Source organism: Primulina eburnea, chromosome 5 (genome assembly GCF_022965805.1).
Source record: "Primulina eburnea isolate SZY01 chromosome 5, ASM2296580v1, whole genome shotgun sequence".
Classification (NCBI taxonomy): domain Eukaryota; kingdom Viridiplantae; phylum Streptophyta; class Magnoliopsida; order Lamiales; family Gesneriaceae; genus Primulina; species Primulina eburnea.
In genome coordinates, this window is record NC_133105.1 from 6,428,472 (window position 1) to 6,451,098 (window position 22,627).

The window sequence follows — 22,627 nt, forward strand, 5'->3', positions numbered from 1 at the left end:
TTGAAAAGTAGGTTTTAGAATCGAATAATTTATTTATTTTCTTGTTAATACTCAACAGTTAAATGATAAAGTCAAATTTTTATGTATAAAGAATTGAGTGGGTCTCATGTGAGACCGTCTTATGGATCATAATCTGTGAGACGAGTCAACCCTACTCATATTCACAATAGAAAGTAATACTCTTAGCATAAAAAGTAATACTTTTTAATGAGTGACTCAAATAAGAGATCCGTCTTACAAATATAACTCGTGAGACTGTCTCACACAAGTTTTGTCAAAAGAGAAGAGTGGGTCTCATTACTAAAATATATATATATATATATATATATATATATATATATATATATAACCATTGAGTCGATTTTGCAATTTTCAGGAAATCATGGGTCGTATGCAAATAAGAAGTGCGTTTGTCTTACTGTGCTGAAACCGGTAAGCACGGAGATCCACCCAATCCATGGCCGCTCCGCTCCTCCTGAGAGCTCTACCTTTCCTCCGCCACCGCCTTATTCCGCAGCACATACGACGCATAACTGGGCCAGTAACTCTCCGTTCCTGGTGCGGCACTGCAGAATCAAGTCGGATCGACAGTGACTCGCCGTCTCTGGGTAAAATCCCCAGCTCACGGACTGCTAATGACCAGAGCCATTATTCGAGATGGGATGACCCAGATTTTCGGAAATGGAAAGATATAGAAGCTGAAATACTTAAAGACATCGAGCCCATTATTTGTCTCACCAAAGAAATCCTCCACTCCGACAGGTAAACAATTTTCGCTTGATCTCGTTCTTTTGCTGGGATTCTTTTAAAATTTTGTTGAAATTGAGTTTGTGCTGGTTCGATCACTCGGGATTTGCGGTCACTGCATTTCCTCTTTATATAGTCTATGGTATGACGAGCACTGCTTATCTTCTTGTTGGCTATATGTTTTACCCTTTTTACGACGGAAAGATAGATTTTTGGAGCCCTTTTGATCAAAACCGATGGGGTACAGCGTATTTCCTTTGCATGTAAATGGTGATTTTCCGCTGAATACTATATGTTTTGTAAAGGTTATTATTTTCTGATATTTTAGCTGATTATGCTATTAGCATGATCCATAGTCGTCACTTAAATTCAAATTGTTCATGTTAGAAGAGGCAATTCGTGCCTTTGGATTCTTGAAATTGCAAAAGCATATGCTCCATCTATGAATTCAGTTGAACTTTTAAGCTAAATGGTTCTTTTTCCTTGAGGTTCTCCAAAGTGGTTAACTTTTTTGTGAAAGGCCGAAGTGATTAACTTGATATATAGTGTAGTTGAGTTTGCTGATTTCGAAAGTGATTCCTCCTCAATTAATTTGATCAAACGTGTCTGAGCTTGAAGGAATAGAACATGTGGCTAGGAAATATGTGATTTTCTTCTTTCCTTTCCATTGATATAGCTGGTTGTGTTTGGATTAATGGGCTTGAGGTCATTAATTTCATAATCCATTAATTGTAAATTCCTCGATTTGCGTAGATGGACAAAGTTGAACAAAGTGGAAGTGAATTTCAAGTCCACTCCGTATCAAGCTATGTAATTTTAATAGTTATAGTAGTGAATTTCAAATATAACTAAGATGGGTGTCAATTGTTATTTGAAATGCATCCCTCAAATATCTCTCCAAAACAAATCTCTCCCTCCAAATCAAATCCATCAATCAAAGCACAACCTCAGCCTCGACCTATCTCCATTTTTTGGTCTCCTTTCCCGTGCGAAGCATTATCTGCAAAAAAATGCCAGATTTTTTGACCTAAAAGTGTGATTGAGGATGTCATTTTAAGAAGGACTTTAAAGAGATTGTAGTAAAAGTTTATCAAGATCTGATGAGTTGTAATTGCTGATTTTCTGTGTTTCCTGTGGTGTATTCTTGGGCAGCGAATAGGTTTGACCATTATTCTAAAACCAAATGTTCCGGTTCAACTAAATGTTGGAACAAGTTTCCGTTTTATATCTGAATTTGGTATGGTTTGAAAAGGTTTTATCGGAAGTTGACACCTTTACAATTTAAATGCCAAGAAAAAGCAGGGGTGTGAGTATTACTGGGTCATCAAACTATCGAATTAATTAAATATATTTGTCAATAATGAAATATTATGAATTTTTATATTTCAATTGTAAAAACTAAAATAAAATAGGGTTCAAAATTTAATCTGCATTAAAGAAGTAATTTAAATTATATCATTAAATTCTTCGCATATATTGGGGGCCTAAAAAACTTAAGATGTGTTTGTGATTCTGGCAACGATTTCATGCAGTTTTGATTTTGATTCCAATTTATCATTTCTAGAAATTGAAACTGAAATATATGTGCTTACTTTAGCTTTTGGTTTTCGAATCGAAACCGAAAAACAATTTCGACTTTGGTTGCTGGAAGATGGCTCCTGTTTCTGGCTTCTTTGAACAAGAATCGTGGGTCTATGGTATGTTGTTTTATTTCATTTAGATAAAGTGGCCGATTTCCTTCATAACTTTGCAAACTTTTATTATAAACTTTCCAGTGGAATCAAGCTATCCGAGGGGCGAGGAGTAGTTCGTTGAATCAGCTAGAGACATAGAATGTTCTGTTAAGATCATGTACTTGGGACTAACTTCACCCCAAAAACTAGCTCCCGAGGGGGGATTGTCCAAATCCATATGTACAACTTCCAATAACTTAATCTGTCCGATTTGGAATATAACACACACACACCTCATGCAAAGAAATAAACAATTAGAGTGTGAAGTTTACAAAATATTAGTGGGTGGTCCATTAGGATATTCCAACACATAACAGTGGGTCTATGCTCTGATCTCATGTTAAGATCATGGGCTTGTGCGTAACCTCATAGACTTGCGCGTAATTTCACCCAAAAGTTAGCTCAATTGGAGAATTGTCCAAGTCCATATATACAACTCTCGATAACTTAATCCAACCGAAGTGGCACATTTAACATGTTATATTCGGAAATTTGAGTATTCAACACACATCTTTTCTTCCATAGCTTGCTGTACCTTTGTTGAGCTTTCCAGAACTTGAAGGGGTGCCTTTCTCAGATTCTGATCACTCTTTCTCTGACCAAACCTATGCTGCCAAAACAATCCATCTTACCATTTCAGACATGTCCCAGTTTAAATGCAGTTTCTTAAATGCCTATTTACCCAAATAGATTTTGATGGATCATTTAAAATTGCTGTAACACTTCATCTAAGGTTTTTCCTTTTTAACAAAGGAATAGGTTTCCAAGGAATGATGTGGTCAAGGTTTGTGAAAAATGTGATAATAGTAGCTGACTTGCGTGTTTTTTTAACTATAGGATAGCTCTATGACAATTATAAATTAGCTGACTTCTGTGTTATTCAATTAGAAAGATTCATTGAGATTTTTATTGATTTCAGTTTAGCTAATAACTAGTTGAGATGTTTAATGGCTTCTTGTACTGGTTACCGTGTCTAACACATATATAGATGTGACTAATAGTGCCAAAATGAATAAATAACAAATTATGTTTAGCATTTCAAATAAAATTGTTTGTGTATCTTCTTTATTGCAGTTAATGAAAGATTTGCTACATGTGCAATGACACATAACACATTCACATTTTTTTTTTGGAATGACTAGAAGTTAGTTAAATGCAATCTCCTTGGGCCATGGCTTCTTATTTTTAAACTTGAATTTCTAATAGCTCGGTTGATAAAAATTTGGCAATTGTCAAGCAGTAGTGATTGCCACCCTTGCATCTTATGCCCTTTTTATTTATGGCAAACTGAGGTGTAGCATGATATCATTGTTTGCCACTAAGACATTCCCAATCAGTGTTTGAGCCAATATTCATACTGAAAATTCAATATAGCAGCGTCGTCCCATGTCACATTTTCTTTTTTATCTTTCTCTCGCAACTAAAACAGTATTGTGCTCATGAATGTTTAGACAGTCTTTTGCAGCTCTTTGACTAAGTGTGCTGTTTGTTCTAGATACATGGATGGAGAACGACTTACCCATGAAGACGAGAAAGTTGTGGTCGATAAACTTCTTGTGCATCATCCTCATTCTGAAGATAAGATTGGATGTGGAATGGATTCAATTATGGTCAGTTTTAATATGTTTACTACTCATTTCAAACTCGATTATCCTGTTGTTTATCCACTTGATTTTTTGTTTTATCCACTTGTTTTTTTCAATATGTGGAACATTTTTTGTTCGCTTGATTTATGTTTAGTTGTATAATCTGGGGAGGAATTTATTCCTGATTTCTTTTAAGTTTTTTTAATATCCTACATTAACAATACCCATGTAGGGTATCAATATGGAATGCCAGAACAGGTTTTACAATTGTTTCGGATATTGTTTGATTGAATATTCCTCGGTTTGGTAGTGTTCAAGTTTAAAGCTGCAAAATGGTACTCAAGATTGAATGAACTTGCTTAGAAGTTGGCAAAACAAAAATATATTCATGTTTAAATTCATATTTGTGGTCAAAATTGACTTATTTCACCTCGCTTAAATTCAAAAAATAAAGTGTTTAAAAAAAGGAAGAGAAGTTTTAGAAACCATTCATCTGATATGAGCTAAATATGGTCTTTCTTCCAAGTTGCAAACACTTTGCTCTATTTTATTTTGCATGAAAATAATGCTATGTCTCCAAGAAGGTTTCATCTCAAATCGACTGTTAAAAGTAATCGAACTCGGTCATTGATTTTAAATATTTAGACAACAAAATTATATTCTCAATCGTGCTCTCCTTTGTAATATGGCCAATTTCAGTTTTTGCATGTTGTCATCAAAGACGAAAATGGAGCATAGCAACTCTTTTGACCATGAAGGCTAGATTGTTCTCAATTCACATCAATATTAGTTTACCTTCCTCCCTCCCTCCCTCCTACATACTGAGGCTAATAATGTATTCTATAGTTTAAGACCATCTAATGATATACGTTTATAGGAGGTCTGTCTTCTTGGATGACCATTTCTATTGGGCAACCTATTTATTAATAAATCAGTTATCATTCTGGATCCTGCGGGATCTACCTGATATAATAATGGTTATATATGGATGCGGTATTTTCTCTAAAGGGGGTAATAAAATTTTGTGGATATATATAGAGTTCATTTATATGTAAAATGTTTAGATCTTGGAGTTGGTACATGTTTTTTCAGGGATTGATCCATTTTCTTCAAACAAAGGTGAATATAATTGTGTAAATTATCATGAACGTGAAAGTGGAGTTTAATAGTTGTTCATTGCTTCATCGAACTCGTAACTTCATCACTTCAACTTTTTATGTAGGTTGATCGACATCCCCAGTTCAAGCAATCAAGATGCCTTTTTGTGGTACGAACCGACGGTGGATGGATTGATTTCTCCTACCAGAAATGTATCCGGGCCTACATTCGAGATAAGTACGCTTCCCATGCCGAAAGATTTATAAAAGAGCATTTTAAGCGCAGCAGTTGCTAAATTTTCTTGAAGGCACTTTCTCCATACATCTTCATATCGTTGAAGCTCGGCTACAGTCTAGCCATTGTTCGAGGCTTTCTTGATTACCTTATAATATGGCATTCTAGATTGGCTGTTGATGACATAAAGAAGTAATGAATTTTGTTGTGCTTGTCGGGAGAATCCATTTTTAATGGATTTGTTTAATTTGTGAATTAGGAAAGTGATTTATGAATAGCATATAAATTCTCTTTACTGCTGCTGTATTTTGTTAAGTAGCTGTTCGTTGCAGCAGATACTGTTTTATTAATGAGCTGCTCTTTAACGCAAGGAATTGGAGCATTTAAGAGAGAGCTTTAAAAGGCCCCTATTTTTATATATTTAAGTTTTTTATTAATTTTTTTTTTGCTATTAATTTCTTTATTTTATTTAAAAGTAAATTTGGCAATTTCGCTATATGTATTACTATAATTAATTTGACAGCATCGCGGTCCTAGTCAAATTAGCGTGGCTTCTTTTGTGTAAATCTCTTTTCGTTTTTTGAAGAAATTATTTTTGGTAATTTTGTGCGAGGTGAAAAAAAAAAGTGGTGGCCTTTATCTGATTGTGACAACATAATGTTGTACCTTGCAACCTTTACATTCAATTGTACCGACAATGTCGCATCAAAATTAAGCAATCCAATTGCCAAAAATTTCCACTCCATCGTTTGACCTCTGTGCTTCGAGTTTTTATTCAAAACAAGTAAAAAAAATAAATTAGTATGTAAACATATACATAGCATGTGGTGTGACTAATTTCATCGACCACAGGTCAGATTTGGCTACGTGAGATCTGATTCGAGTGACCAAATATAATCGTTTGATCTATGTCGTCAAATCTGATCTCGTCGGGCGATATTTTATACAAGCGTCGTCGGCCAACGGGGCTAAAAGAATTCATCCATTGATTTTTGTATCAATGTTTGAAAAAAAAATATATGATCTGATTACATTAAGTATATAAACGACAAGAGAATCCAAAAAAAGTGGCAAGATGAATGAGAGAGGTTGAGCAGTATGCATTTGTTGTGTCCACTGAAACCAGCCTTCTTTTGTAGCGATGATGATGCAGAATCGAAATGGTTCCGTGGGATTGAACTGTTCCACATGCCATTTGACAGAGGACTCTTAATTCCACCAATTAATGTAGCTTGGCTTCACGTTGTGCAAGCTTTTGTTATCTCTAATCCACACCAGCTGGGATATAGTACTTGGTGAATCTATCATTATATCTTCCATTTCACATGCGACCAATTAGTTAAACATTATTCTATTTCTTGGTCAATTTATGGACCTTATACTTGTCACACCCCGAGCTCGGCCCGCGACTGCGTGACTGCACAATGGACCCCTATAGCAACTACTTCGTATTCGTCCTCGCTTTACGAAAATGGTTAACCCAAGTTGCTATAGAAGTCCATGATAAATCATTATAAACTCATTTTAAATATTTCATTTTTAAGACGTGGGACAAGGGTATCACAAGACTAATATTTTTAAATTATTTGTTTTTCCGCAACTGTTATTCTTTTTATTCATTGAATAAATCACTGGACTAACGCAGTATTCAGCAATTTACGCTAACCAGGTAAATAATATTGTGCAAGTCGTGTGAAGCAGATTCATCCAAGTAGATGTTGGTAACGGTAATCAAACTCGTGATTATTGATGAAACGTTCATCTGTTCCATCAGTACTTGTCTATGTGTGTGATGTTACACGTACGAAGCCTTTAAGAAATTATTAAATGAAAAATATATAGTATTATTTTCTGAGAAGTAACTTATTTTTATTAATTAATCATATAAATTATTTGAAGTTCTTATTTAATCAGTCACAACACATACTAGAATATACAAAGATAAAATTTTATAATATAAGAATAGATTCGATGAGTAGATTTTTTGTATGTTAATCATACATATGTACATCAATTTTAGGTTGGTTTCACATGTTTGCATGTCCAAAAAAATATAAAGATGTTTAATAAAAAAATTATACACTCCTCCACTTTGTAGTCTTCTGAACGGGAAATTGGCCTTCAGTCCCAGCCGTCGATTTTTTTTTGTGTTCAGTTCTTGGGTACTTTTTTAGTACCACATTTCCACATGAACTGTACTACATTTTGTATGACATAGTACCACAATTTTGTGGGTAAGGAGTGAACCCAAAGAAATGTTTTTTGATTGAAAATTTTTCACCAACTTCCCCTAGTCTGAACCCTGATTATAGAAAAGTCCAATTAATTAAATATTATTTATGAATAATTATATCAAGAAGTAATGGAGTAGTAAAAAAAGTGTATAGAATTGAAACAGTATAGAATTGAAACATAGGGTTTGGGTCCGCACATTTTGCGCGTGTGAGTTGTGAATTACAGAGGGAATGAATCCAGGGAGGAAATTATTTCAGTATTTAATTTTCCAATTATACGTAATAAATTCTCTTTTATGTTGTAAAATTATTGTCTCAGTCCTAGTCTCTTTTGATTCTAATCATCGATGATTAGACATATATATATATATATATATATATATATATATATATATATATATATATATATATATATATATATATATATATATATAAAGATAATATTAACTGTGATTTTTTGGTATATTAGTTGTCCATATGTCGATATTTATTATTTTTATTATCATTTAATTAAAAATTTAGTGTAACTATTTTTAAAAAATGTTCAAAAAATAATTAAAAATTTTTAAGCAAAATTTTCGTCTATTAAATGATGTTTTTTTATTTTTATTCTTTAAAATTTTGATAGACAAATAATATATGAATTTTTAATATTTTTTCTAATTTTTTTTATTAATAATAGTTCAACTCGATTAATATATCGTATGCAATGATAAATAATTCAATGGAATTATTATCCTTGTTTGAATATGAATGATATAAAAAAATTTATATAACAATTAATTATATCAATAATTTTAAATAATTATTTAAATTCTCATACTTAATGATTTTATTATCCGTGTATCGTACGGATGAGATACTAGTTGATGATAATATGGGAGTAGATAATAGTAGTTGGTCCAAAAGGGGAAGAAAAATTATTAACTTTGTATATAATTATTTAAAATATTACTACTGCTTCCAGCTACAAGCTGAGCCGTTGAGGATATATGCAAAATTACTTGAAAATTTCATATATTTAAAAACAGTTTTAGAACTAAATATTCTCTATAATTTCTCAATTAGATTAAATAATAATTATATAATTTTTTGGTTTAAATGTGGTTGATTGATATAAATATTCAAAGAATTGTTCTCCTGCCTCCTATAAAACTTTCATGTATTAAGCTGTTGATACTGTTGTATAATCTGGTTGCCTGAAAAGAGCCGTAAAATGAGGTTTGTGACATCTTATTGGTTAAGATTGATTAGAGTAGGTCTCTTATGAGACGGTCTCACGAATCTTTATCTGTGAGACGGGTCAATCCTACCGATATTAACAATAAAAAGTAATACTCTTAGCATAAAAAATAATATTTTTTCATGGATAACCCAAACGTCTGTCTTACAAAATACGACACATGAGACCGTATCACACAAGTTTTTGCCATTGATTTATGAGAAAGTGAGTGCTAACAACAAAGAAATATAAAACTGCTCTTTCGGTTATATGAGGTAAATCCATTATAATAAGTATGTCTCTCTCCAGACTCACGAACATGACATTTCGATACAAGAATAGAACTTACTTATATTGACGACTATAATTTTTTATCTAATTGTGAGAGTATGAACCTAAAAAAATTAATTCATGTATTTTGTTGTTTCAATTAATTGTGAATCATGATCACAATCTCATTATGGTGACGACAGCTGCTCTAAGTACTCAACATCAATAAACATATATATATATATATATATATATATATATATATATATATATATATATATATATATATATATAGCTGTAATATGGTGTATCTTTAATTGCTGCCATAAAACATCATAATTGTGTTCAAATATCTTGATTACACACATTGCCCCCACTCATTTGCTCTAATTAATTAATTCCACACATATAATAAATATATTATCAACTCATACACGCGATAATTCACGTACATAGATTTTTAAGTTAACTATTAACAAATCATATAGTTATTTGAAATTTACCAACTTTTATTGTATAAAATAATTTCATCCATTGAAATGATCAAGGTAGTTACTCAAACGTATTTGTGCATTGTTGTAGGATCGAGCGCTTGCCGCTTTATCAAAAGCTATATCTAGTGATAATGGTGTAACTCAAATTTTTGTAAACCGCATAGCAGCTCAAGCACCACGATTCGAGCACTCCACCAAGCATAAAATTATTGCACACAACTCAATCTCCCTCCCAATAATTGCACTCCTTACAATCAACGAGAATCGAACCCGTGACCTTGGCTCTGATACTAATTATAGGATCGAGCGCTTGCTACTTTACCAAAAGCTATAGTTAGTGGTAATAGTGCAACACAAATTTTTTAAATCGCACAGCAGCCCTAGCACCACGATTCGATCACTCTACCAAACAAAGACAATTATTGTTCCAACAATTATTATATAAATAATAATTATATAGATGATGTCTCTCAGTCTGCTTAAACCTTAGTTTTAAAAGTTATTTTTTATTTTCTTGAAATACATTTTCCCCTTCAATTAGAGCTACTCATATCTAGGGGTGTAGAAAAAAATTACTAACTAATTACACAAAAAATTTAAATAATCTTCTGTTCGAAAGAAACTATTGCTTTTTGTTATCTACCAGACCTTTTTTTTATGCGGGTCATGGTACACGTGACGAGAGCGTATCGAAATGTTTCATCGAGTTCAAAAACAAAACTAACATCTACAAAAAAAAAAAAATAGTTGTACTAGATGAATTATTTTTCATTATTGTAAAAAAGAAGTGTAGTATTTAAAAGACTCTAAAGTGAAAGAAAGATTCAAGCAACGGGAGGTCAGCATGCATGGAGTTGATCTTTACTAGCATTTCCTTGCTTTCCTTTTGAATTTTGATTTGATTTAGTTGAATAAGATTCACCAGACACAGACGATCCAAAATTTTAGAATTATTTCGTAGATTTATTATTATTATTATTATTATTATTATTATTGCTACATATAGGTGATGTTAATTGTCCCACATCGGTAAGATAAATAACCTGAGAGTTGTATATATTGGCTTGGACAATCCTCCTCACTTGAGCTAGCTTTTGGGGTTGAGTTAGGTCCAAGTTCCAATCTTAACATGGTATCAATCTTAATTGTCCCACATCGGTAGGATAAATAACCTGGGAGTTACATATATTGGCTTGGACAATTCTCCTCCCTTGAGCTAGCTTTTGGGGTTGAGTTAGGTCCAAATTCCAATCTTAACATATGAGCGAGACAGACGAGTTTTTTTGCTTTTATGTGAGTTCAAACTCATGAATATCCTTCAAAAGAGAAAACTTTAAAGAGATGCGGAGATCATCAAAAAAATCTTGTCCATATAACATATATTAAAGGATTCGTTGTTCTAGAACAAATATTAATCCACTCCTAAAAGATGATTAAAAAAAAAAAGAGGGCCATGCCGTAATGGCAACTTTGATCGGCTTACTTTTAATTTTGTTGTCGGGAAGACACCGTTTGCAAAGTATATACAGCCAAATACGTTTACAAAAGAAATTAAAGAGGCGTTGAAATTGCGGGACAAAAGAAGAAAGAGAAAACAGTTCTGTATTTTTCTTCACCCTTTTTTTTTGGGGCAATGGCATGCAATTTAAAAGCAACATATATTACACTAATATAAATATTTACTTATACAACATATATATTATTGGATGTAATTATATGTGAATTTGTTTTTTGCCGTTGTAACGTAGATTATACCTATCATCTACTATTTAATAATATTTTTTTATTATGATGAAACCCGCAACAGTTATTTTTCGAGGAACAATGGTTAATCCATTGGATCATGTGTTAATGTAATAACTTGTAAATCACGTTATCTAGATATTTTCCACCAGATAACCCATAACAAGCTCACCAAAAAAGTATTGACAAAAAACATTGAGGTCCTGACAATTGCCAGATAACCTTGGGAGTGAGGTGTCGATTAGGTGGGTCGGACGAGTTGGGTCGAGTTGATGTATGATAGTATTAAAAATATGTTCAACTCCGACCCCGGGAAGAAACAACTAGATAACTCTCAATCTGACTCAACTCAATTTTATTTTTAATTTTTTTAAAAATAATTAAATAATATTTTAATTTAAATGCATAATAACAAAATCTCATACATATGATTTAATCTAAAAATCTAATTGTAAAAAATAAAAAAAATGCAAAAAAAATATATTAAATGATGAAAATATGTGATATAAATATATAATAAAAAAGTTCAAACATACAGTACATAAAAATATACAAAATATTTATTAATTATATATACTTTTTAAAAAAAATTAAAATTTTCGGATCAAACACAAACCCAAAAATCCTTAATTCAAACTTGATTTTTTTCGAGTTGAATCGTGTCAAATTACCGGATCTTGTCACATTTTTGACACCTCTACCTGGGAGCAATGACATTAAATTTATTAATAAGTGATGTTGATATGCTTAGAATGTGAAAGAAAAAGTAGAGAAAAGAGGCAGTTGCGCTGTGAGCTTTGATTTATGAGCTTCTTTATTGACGCCGGTCTACTCCTTTATTTCCATCTTTCATTATTGCTTCTATTTTATTTCTTAATTATGTATCTCTTTAATTTTTATTTTTCTTTAAAAAATAATATATATATATATATATATATATATATATATAATATGGATTTCTGTTATAACTTTCACCTATATCGTCTATATGTTTATTTCTCAAATTAAATTTCAAAGATTGCGACATTGTGTAGATCATCAATAATAACTTGGTTGCTTGTCTTTTTTCTTTCTTTTTTTTTTCCATGGAAGCTGGCAGACAGATATTTAAATATCTACATGTATTGATAACTTGATATCAATTAATTCAAATCAATTCGACGAATTTTTTTAGAAACTAATTTTAAATAAATAGAATGTTCGTCAAAATTAGTCGATCTGAACACAACCTTAGTTCATAACCGAAGAAATTACATAGAAAATTTTATATAACGAGAAATTTTTCTTCTTGGGTAATTTAAAAATACTGAAAATAACCATGATATTATATAGTAATATCATGGTTAAGAAATAAAGAAAAATTCCGTCATTTATGTCGATAAATGTAGAAAACTACCTTCAAAACTTCTGGGATACTCCCAAATTTAGTGGAAAATCTAAAAATAATGATCGTAAATTTTTAACTTTCATTTGTATCAAATTTACTTCATATGTTCATTATATTTATAATTCATATATTGTGAAAATTACACCTGTAATTTAATACTAATTTATAAAATATTAACTTTTTCGTGTGGACCCCACTCCAGAACGGCCCACCTGTACTGATACGTATTTTGGAGTTCTGGCCCATTACTAGCCCTAAAGCCCAACAGAAATACGATGTAGCTAGCCTGCATGTCTATCTTACGCACTCGCGCACTCTAGCTAGCTAGCTCGCACGCATGCTTCCATTTTCAGGATTCCATGTCAGGTATATGTTCAGTGGCGTGGCAGAGTCAGAAATATGGTTCTGTCGAGACTGAAATTTTACTCTTTATAATATTTTAATATTTTAAATTGATCTACTCGAACTAATACCATATTATTTCAAAATTTTAAAAAATTTACATATATATTTTTTTAAAACAACTGGACCATCCGAGCTAAAGCTCCGGTAAAGGAGCATGTGACTCCGTCGTCGTATATATCGAGATAATGTATTTGCGTATATATTTATGCAAATATATTTTAAAAAATTTACATATATATTTTTTTAAAACAATTGGACCATCCGAGCTAAAGCTCCGGTAAAGGAGCATGTGACTCCGTCGCTGTATATATCGAGATAATGTATTTGCGTATATATTTATGCAAAATATATATGAAATGATTCTAATAAAACCTTAAATTTTAAGCACGATTGAAGCTATTAATAATTAAATGAGCTCTTATGATTTTGAATGAGCTTGTATTTTAATTAATAAAATTAATTTATAGTAATTCCAAAAGCAAAATATAAGCTACACTACTACAGCTCCTTTCGCTCTTTAAGTCTCCACCTTCCTCCACTTCTCTTATTGGGATGGCTCAAAGCACATCTCAAGGCCACTCTTTCTTTATCGCTCTTTGTCCCTTTGTTGGACTATAATGAATGCACGCCTTGAAACTCTTCTTCCCGGAAGAGGATGTCTTTTCATCAACTAAACCCATTGTCCACCATTGATTCTTTGCATTGTGAGGAAGAGCATTGGGATAGTAATGAAGAAATTATAGAAAACAACGCAAGAAACTATTTTTTCATCGCGGAAGAAGGGGTCGGGGACAGTGATTTGGACAAAGATAACAATAAGTTCATCAATTCTGAATCTTTTGTGGGTTTTTTGGAGCAGATATCGTTGGGCGAAGATGAAGAATTGAAATTTTTGTTGGCCAAAGAGAAGGGAAATGAAGTGTGCGGTGGATTTGAGCCGAGCCCATCTAGGGGTGAGGCAGTGGAGTGGATTCTAAAGGTTACTGGGTATTACTCCTTTTCTGCTCTCACTGCGGTTCTTGCAGTTAATTATCTGGATAGGTTTCTCTACAGTTTTCAGTCTCACAGAGAGAAGCCGTGGATGACTCAACTTGTTGCCGTGGCTTGTCTTTCTTTGGCTGCAAAAGTTGAGGAGACTCAAGTGCCTCTACTTTTAGACCTCCAAGTATGTGAAAAAGTTAAAAAATGTATTAGCAAATCTTGATCCATATTTTCCTTCGAATGTTAGATTTTGTTGTGATTTTTTGTAGGATCTTATGGGATGCAGTTAGATTGATTTTTTTAAAATTTTTTAATTTTTTTTTTAGGTGGAGGAGGCCAAGTATGTGTTTGAGTCAAAAACCATTCAAAGAATGGAGCTTTTGGTTCTTTCCACGCTTCAATGGAAGATGAATCCAGTCACCCCACATTCATTTCTTGATTACATTTCGAGGAGTCTTGGACTAAAGAGCTCTCTCTCTAAAGATGTCCTCAGGAGATCCGAGTGCCTGCTTCTTTCCCTTATTTCTGGTAGAAAACTAGATATATATACAATCACTTTAATAAATTTTCTTAACGGGTTTTTGTATTTCTAAGTTTGATGTATAAAATCACTTGCAGATTGTAGAGCCGTGTGCCATCTACCTTCTGCATTGGCCACTGCCACGATGCTCTATGTTATAAATAGTGTTGAACCCACCATTGGAGTGCAATATCAAGATCACCTGATAAACATTCTTGGAACAAACAAGGTATTGATTCTTGCCATTTTCTCTCTGATCATGGTTCAAATATCTGTTTTCCCCACAAATTTGAGTTACAAATCTTGGAAAAAAAAACAATGAAATTATTACAGGAAAAAGTGGAAGACTGCTGCAGGTTCATACAAGATGTGGCCACAAGTGTGCATTTCTACTCAAGCAACAAAAGAAAGTTCAGATCGTCGCCTTGCAGTCCCAATGGGGTATTGGAAGTCTCATTGGGCTCGGAAAGCTCAAACGATTCCTGGGCGGTGAAGAGTATTGCATCTGCATCCTCCTCACCAGAGCCTTTGTCCAAGAAAACCAAGTCCCAGAGTCAAAATCATGCAATTTTCTGATATGATGATCCCCTCAAGAGTCCAAGTTCCCTCATTTTCATATTTTATTATTTCAAATTTGTCATAGACTAGAGATCAACATTTCATATATATGTTCAATAATATGTGTATGAACAAACTGTTTGCCATCTTGACTGAATTCCATTCATTTTCCGTAAAAATAAATTAAATTTTCATCGGTAAAACACATCAAATTCGCGACAAAAATGAACCGTAAACATGCATCAGTCGTTTATGTTGGTATTTTGTCTGTATGAATGGTGGGGTATGGAGATCTAGCTGGGGCTGTACTGAGAGGCACCGATGATTGGCATTTTATCCAGATGAAGCCAAGAACTTAAGAACACGAACAATATTTTAATATTTTCGTATATAATGATCTTTTATTGTAAAATCTTGTGCGCGTGACTTTTTGTTTTTACATTCAGATTTACGTAGTGGTGAGTTTTCCAGTAGAGGAAGGGAAAAGGACTGGTGTGGGAGGGAATATCGATCGATAGAGAAAAGTGTAGAATTTGTTTGCATGTGAGGGGAGGAACAATTTGTCGGCCATTTTGTCATAATTTTAGGCAATGAAATTAAATAGGGTCTTATTAAATTTTAAAAAATGGACATTATTATATATAATATATTGATTTTTTTCAGGGAAAAAAAAGAAATTCAGATGTTAATTGGATTGGCCTGGTTGGAAGTGTGAGACTAGTGTTTTTTGAATTTTGAGGCAATTGGACATGACTGGAGTTGAAATCTACCCCTCAAGTAGGGTACCTTGGTAGGAGATCTGGTTGGATTTTGACTATTGGGAATTGTACATTATGAGATTTTGCTTTTGAAGTGGTCAAAATTGAAGGATGTTGTGTCATTAAACACCATATAATATTTAATAATTGGAATTGAAAAGGCGCTGTCAGTTGGAAATATGGAATTTGTTAAATTCATTTGAGGGTTTTTTCCTTGTTATATTTCATATGGTTGGTTAGTAACCATTTGAACAATATTTTTAATATAAATAGTAAATCAAGAATCCATTTTTAAATTTTTGAATAATTGTTTATATAGAGAATTTACAATAACTGTTATGCTAGCTAAAACAATCGAGGCAAAAACATGTGTTAGACGGTTTCATGGGTCGTATTTGTGAGACGGATCTCTTATTTGGGTCACCCATGAAAAAATATTACTTTTTATTGTGAATATGGGTAGGGTTGACCCGTCTCACATATTATGATCCGTGAGACGGTCTCACATGAGACCCACTCAACAATCAAAATGTTGCATGAGCTTGTACTATTTAAAATATTTGAATTACATTATTATCACCAACTATAGTTTTTGGGGAAACTTCACGCGTTCAGTCTTTCAATTGTTATCAAATACAATTGCAATTATTGAGAGACTGTTGTAGTGAAATAACTATGACAAAAACTTATGTGAGATAGTCTCATGAGTCGTATTTTGTGATATGGATCTCTTATTTGGGTCATTCATGAAAAAGTATTATTTTTTATGCTAAGAGTATTACTTTTTATTGTAAATATCGGTAGGTTGACCTGTCTCACAGATAAAGATTCGTGAGACCGTCTCACAAGAAACCTACTCAATAATTATCTACGTGGTGTAGTACAGTTTGATAGGATTTCAAATATTTGAGTCGTGACAAGAGTTCAATAAGATAGATTGATATGATCATTTAAAAAAAAATTACTCATTTTAAAATTTTGAATTTTTTTTTTGATAATGATAGTTATCATCTACATTTTTATAAAATTTTCATTAAATCGGAATATAATCGTCCAAACCGAATCAATCATATAGTAATATCATCTACATGACTACATCTACACTCGTATCGATGAATATATATATATATTTTTTTTCAAAAAAGAAATTATGGCTCGATCGAATTTGACTGGGCACTCAGGGTTCGCACAAAAGACATACATAACAAGGCTTGCATGTGCTTTCTTAAATATTTATTTCTAAGATTTCATTATAACTTCGAACCCATTCTTCAAACTTTCACACATCAGTCTCACAAAACTACAAAATTCTTTAAAAGATAATAATAATAATAAGGTTCAAGTGATATTTTTGCCATTAAAAATTTTGATAAAAGTTTACAATTTATATTAAATTATTTAGTCTTTTTTTGTTAAAAAAATGTTTGCCCACGTTTCGTAAATTGTAATGAAGCAGCGTGACTGTCGGAGCAAGTTATTGTAGGTAATGGGTCTCCATGAATTAATTTTTAGTTAATTATATAAAATAAAGATTATATTATAAAGTTTGTCTTGGATTTATTATTTAGTAAAACAATTAATGGTTCGCACATATTTTGTTAATATGGGTTGTGGATCTTACTTACTTGTTCAACCTTTTTGTTTAATGTGCCATAAAATATGACTTGTTAAGCAACTAGTGGAAGAAATATATATTCAATCTTTTATTTTTTTGACTTTTGAGATTTATAAAAATATTTTTTTTTTATTTTGGGAATACATACAACACATGTGACTAATAATTTTTATTGCCATATATTTTTAAAATCTTCATCGTCTAGAATAGATGATATATATGTATAACATATGTGATAAATCATCATACATATAGAGCTCAAATGAAGAGACATTGAGCTTTCGTACCGATTTTAGAACCAATTATACGTCAAATTTTCGTTGATATATTCAATTTTTTAAATCGCACGGTAGTTCAAATATCATGTGTCAGTAGCTCTCTTAGGAGAGACAATCATCGCACTGAAACATTTTTTTTAAAAAATTAATTATTTTTGTAAAAAAAATTGAAAATAAAAGCTTGTTAAAAGGCATAAAACGAGGGTTGGTTTAAATATATAAATAGATGCACGAAAAAAGAAAAAAAAGAGGAAAGGAATTAAGGGGGAATTTTGAAATTGGGGGACAGTATCTTCTGATTTCAGGCAACATGTCTTTGTTTGCTCGTTGCTTTTGGTAGTTAGAATAATTGAGACTTTAGTGTTTTTTAACACATAAAATTAAATAAGATAAGACAATGTTGTGACATTTTTTTATATATAAAAAAATTTTGATAATTTTTAAAAGATAATAAATAAAAATCGAAATGTAATGGGAAAATAAAGTTGGTTCCAGATAATATAATTCTACTGTGACCAAACCTTTTGGTTTTTTCTTTTGACCTTACTGAATGCTTATGATTTAAAGCTTTGTTTTCCCCCTTTTTCTTTATCAAATACGAGTAAAATCAAAAGAAAACGAATAGGTGGCAAATTTTCAATCAAATTTTGAATAATGTTTCATTTGCATTATTTGATCAATCAATTTGTCCTGTCTTCCAAATGAATTGAGTCATTGGATCTTTTAAATCAATTCAGGAAAAAATAATAATTCAAGAGATTTCAAATTCATATAATATATTTCAAGCATATATCTATTTAATTGCAAACTATTACATTGGTTCGAATGTTATCAATTTACATTGAAGACAGCGGTGGTCACTTTACATGTAGGTAAAAACTTGTGTGAGACGGTCTCACGAGTCGTATTTTGTGAGACAGATCTCTTATTTGGGTCATCCATGAAAAAGCCTTACTTTTTATGCTAAAAGTATTACTTTTTATTGTGAATATCGGTAGGGTTGACATGTCTCACAGATAAAAATTCGTGAGATCGTCTCCCAAGAGACGTACTCTTCCACGTAATGCGATTTTGATTATTTTGAAAAGGTTAATTAGCTATGTTAAATTCGCTGTAAAATTCTAATATTATTAACACGTCGTGATCAAAACTTAAATTAATAATTATAAAGAATGAAATTTAAATATATCAAGGGTAAAATTTTAAATATTTTTATTCGATTAAAGAAAGTTAGCATGCAAATTAATAGGGTTATAATTTCTTTTCTGTTTTTTTAGGCATACAGGTAAATAAATATACATTAATAGCTGGTTACAACTAATGTTCATTTTATTTATTATTAGGGATCATAAATCAAAAGCATTAATTAATTTAAATATAAAGAAAGACTTAGAGAAAAGAGTCAGAGATTCATCGTCAAATCATTATTTTTCCTCAAGATTGATGAAGAAGCAAGCAGACCAAACTCACAGCTAGATTTTATGTACTTTTTAACAGCATTTCGTGGAAACTTGATTATTTATTTATTTTAATGGTAAATTGCTCAAATTTTTTAAAAAACAAACAAAAATATATCTGAGATTAGAGTATTTTATTTTTTAACCTCTGTCAACTATTTTTTTAAGAAAATGTCCTCTTCAAGTATATTTCGAATACATTTGAGGAAGTCATTTTCTTAGAAAAAGAGTTGACTGAGGTTATTTAATACATGATTTTTGAGCATCCAAATATGTATCACAACTATTGATATAATTTATACATTTGTTTTTTCGAATGAAAATCGATACAAAACATCGAAAATACGAAATTGATAAATGATATTTGAGCACCAACTGTATTGATAAAATAAATTTTTTTTGTCATTATTTCTTTTGTTTATTTATTATTAATTTCCTTTTGCAATAGTCTATCATCAGTACTTGTCGCTATCCATGCTGCATAATATAGGGGAAAGAATCATGTTTGCTGAGTTTTATGGAACATAACATGAAAATACTTTGTGGGTAAAAAATTACTAGCTTTGACTATGAACATCCAATGGTGGATGATTCGTTGGATCGAAGGTAAATTCAACTGGATTCATTCATTCATTCATTCACTGAGGGTATTTCTAAATCTACCGAAAAATCGATTATCGGTTTAAAACAAAACACGGGGAAACATACGAATCTGAAAATTTAAAGTTATGGCCGTTAAAGAAAATGGGGGAAATTAAACAAAAAGTTTAATGGATACAAAAGCCAAAACCCCTGCACGCTGCAAAAGAAATAAAGAAAGGGCCCATTTTTTTGCAGAGCAAAATGATTTGATTGGTACCTGTCTTTGGGAAGATGATAAAATTGGGTTATTTCATCCATCTGTTTTGCCAGCGCCAACACACTTCAATCGTGATGCCCTTTATTATCTACCACTCTTTCAAAATCTTGCCAAGATTTTTAATTTCTTCCCAATATTTATTTTTTGGTTTCTTGCATTTAAATACTCTGATAAATTGATCTCTATATATATATATATCCATTGGTATAAAGGAAGAGAATCCAATGTGTGTGCTTTTCTTTTTTTGTTTGTTTTTTTTTTTTTTTTTTGTTGTCTAAATTCATATAGTTCGTCACACATTTCAAAAATCTCAAGAAATACACGGAAATTGAATCTCAAGATTTACAAATTCGAAAATAATACTTGTATGGTGATGCCATTCTAATTAATATGCCTTCGAAACCACCACGTACCGTTCGTGTTCGATCGTCGCTACCGTTAGGTGAAATTATAATTTCCCCCACTTACAAATAACAAACCATCCTTCGATAATATACTAATTTATTTGTTTTAATTAGAATGGCCTTGAGAAAACTTGAATCTCAAGGTCTAATTACACATACAATAAATTAATCTTTGTTTAAATCTCCATGTTTAATGGGCTTTCACTGCCAATGTCTATGAAATGGGCCGTCAGATAACTAAGTTGGGCTTTTTCCCAATCATGCAGCTTATCGAGGAGTTGTCAGATAATCAAAGCTACATCATCACCCAATCATCATCGGATAATACTTGCTTTGTTTAAGCAAAGTTTGTTTTTTAAGGTCGAAATAGTTTATTACTACTAGGCCTTGTTGCGTGAGCATAATAATAGTATATATAAAATAATATTTCTTTAATTATAATTTTTCAATCATATATATATTTAATTCATTTTGAAATGAAATAAAATAATATAAACATAGAAATACCTATAAATATGATAATTATTAAATACTTTGTATCGAAAAGGGATTGAAGAGGGAATATTAGAAAGAATTGTAGTTATATTATTAGACGTTTTCACAGATCTTTATTTGTGATATATGTCGACGTTGTCTATATTTATAATAAAAAGTAATATTTTTTCAGTGTGAACCAAATAGAATATATATCTTACAAAATTGACATGTGAGACCATCTCACGTTAGTTTTTGTGTAGAAATAATGAAATTGATGGAAATTGAAAGTTGTAGAGATATTTATAGAAAGTTTCACCAACACACCAATAAAGAATTTAACATTCATATAGTACTGATAATCGTATGTACAAGTTATGTGCTCTGTATATTTTATTGTATGATGAATATATTATTGTTGAATTTAAGTTGTTTAGAATCATAGACAATTTTAGATCACGAATAGTTTGTTAATGTGTGGATGATGTGATATTATCCATTAAAAATATGAAGCGATTAGTATGTGTATTTTTTTAGTTTTTGGTTAATAACTTTAATTACATATATGATTAATTAATTAATTAAGCTGCAAAATATTTTCAAAATGTCCGGTATATGAAATGACACAACATATTTTCAAAAAATTTCCTTGTTGAGTTTTAGTTGATGAAAATCGAAGGTTTTTAATTTTTTAAACATTGGTTTAAACCAAACCATAAATATTGAGAAAACCATTGATTTCGATAATTCGTCTTCGAATTGATTTTGCCTTTTTGATGAATTTGTCGGGTAAGCACCTACCTCACTTGTGGATTATAAATTAGCTTAGCCGACATTGGCCCGAGATCGCGTATCTTGCGTATGGGTTATGTGATAAAATTCATGAACAATAAATTCCGGCTATTTGACAAGTCGTACCATTTCGTATTCGTGGAGTTCGACTTAATATATAGTTTACACATAATATTTTTATAAAACAAATTTGATATATAGTTGATAAGACGTTTATTTATTAAATACGATAAAAAAGAGGTTACACACATATATCGCGTATGAAGAATAACTAATATAAAATTATATTTGACACTGGTATAAATGATTTAATGCATCATATCATAACTGTCATCTGAATCCTTTAATTATACGGGAAATTTGGGTTCAGTCCCCAGCCGCAATTTTTTTTTGTATTCAGTCCCTAGGTACTTTTTTAGTACCACATTTCCACATGAAGTGTACCACATTTTGTATGACATAGTACCACAATTTTGTGGGTAGAGAGTGAAGCCAAAGAAATTTTTGATTGAGGATTTTTCAATAACTTCCCCTAAATTATAACGTACCCAATTACATTATATATAATTTACAATTTCGTAAGTATTAAATCAAATCTACATATTATAAAATTTATGAGTTATATGATCGCACGCAACACACAAGAAATAGAATATTGATAATGACGTGGAATCTCAACCCAAAATGATGTCATAATATAAAATATGAAGTATTTTGTTCATGAAAAATCTAATTAAAGAAATCTCAAATTCCGTTATAAAAAGGCTTTGAATCTGCC

General features: G+C 31.4%; 2 protein-coding genes across 2 annotated transcripts; both read left to right on the plus strand.

The window, feature by feature from the left end:
• The first annotated feature begins 365 nt into the window (after positions 1–365).
• On the plus strand, positions 366–5,812 carry LOC140832744 (protein DCL homolog, chloroplastic). Its single transcript, XM_073196909.1, has 3 exons — positions 366–762; positions 3,976–4,090; positions 5,289–5,812. Exons 1-3 carry the CDS (start codon positions 458–460, stop codon positions 5,457–5,459), a joined length of 591 nt encoding a protein of 196 aa, XP_073053010.1. The 5' UTR covers positions 366–457; the 3' UTR covers positions 5,460–5,812.
• Positions 5,813–13,658: 7,846 nt separating this feature from the next.
• LOC140832745 (cyclin-D3-1-like) lies at positions 13,659–15,378 on the plus strand. Its single transcript, XM_073196910.1, has 4 exons — positions 13,659–14,318; positions 14,461–14,662; positions 14,753–14,883; positions 14,988–15,378. The coding sequence occupies exons 1-4, from the start codon at positions 13,809–13,811 to the stop codon at positions 15,228–15,230; spliced, it is 1,086 nt and encodes a 361-aa protein (XP_073053011.1). The 5' UTR covers positions 13,659–13,808; the 3' UTR covers positions 15,231–15,378.
• Positions 15,379–22,627: the final 7,249 nt, after the last annotated feature.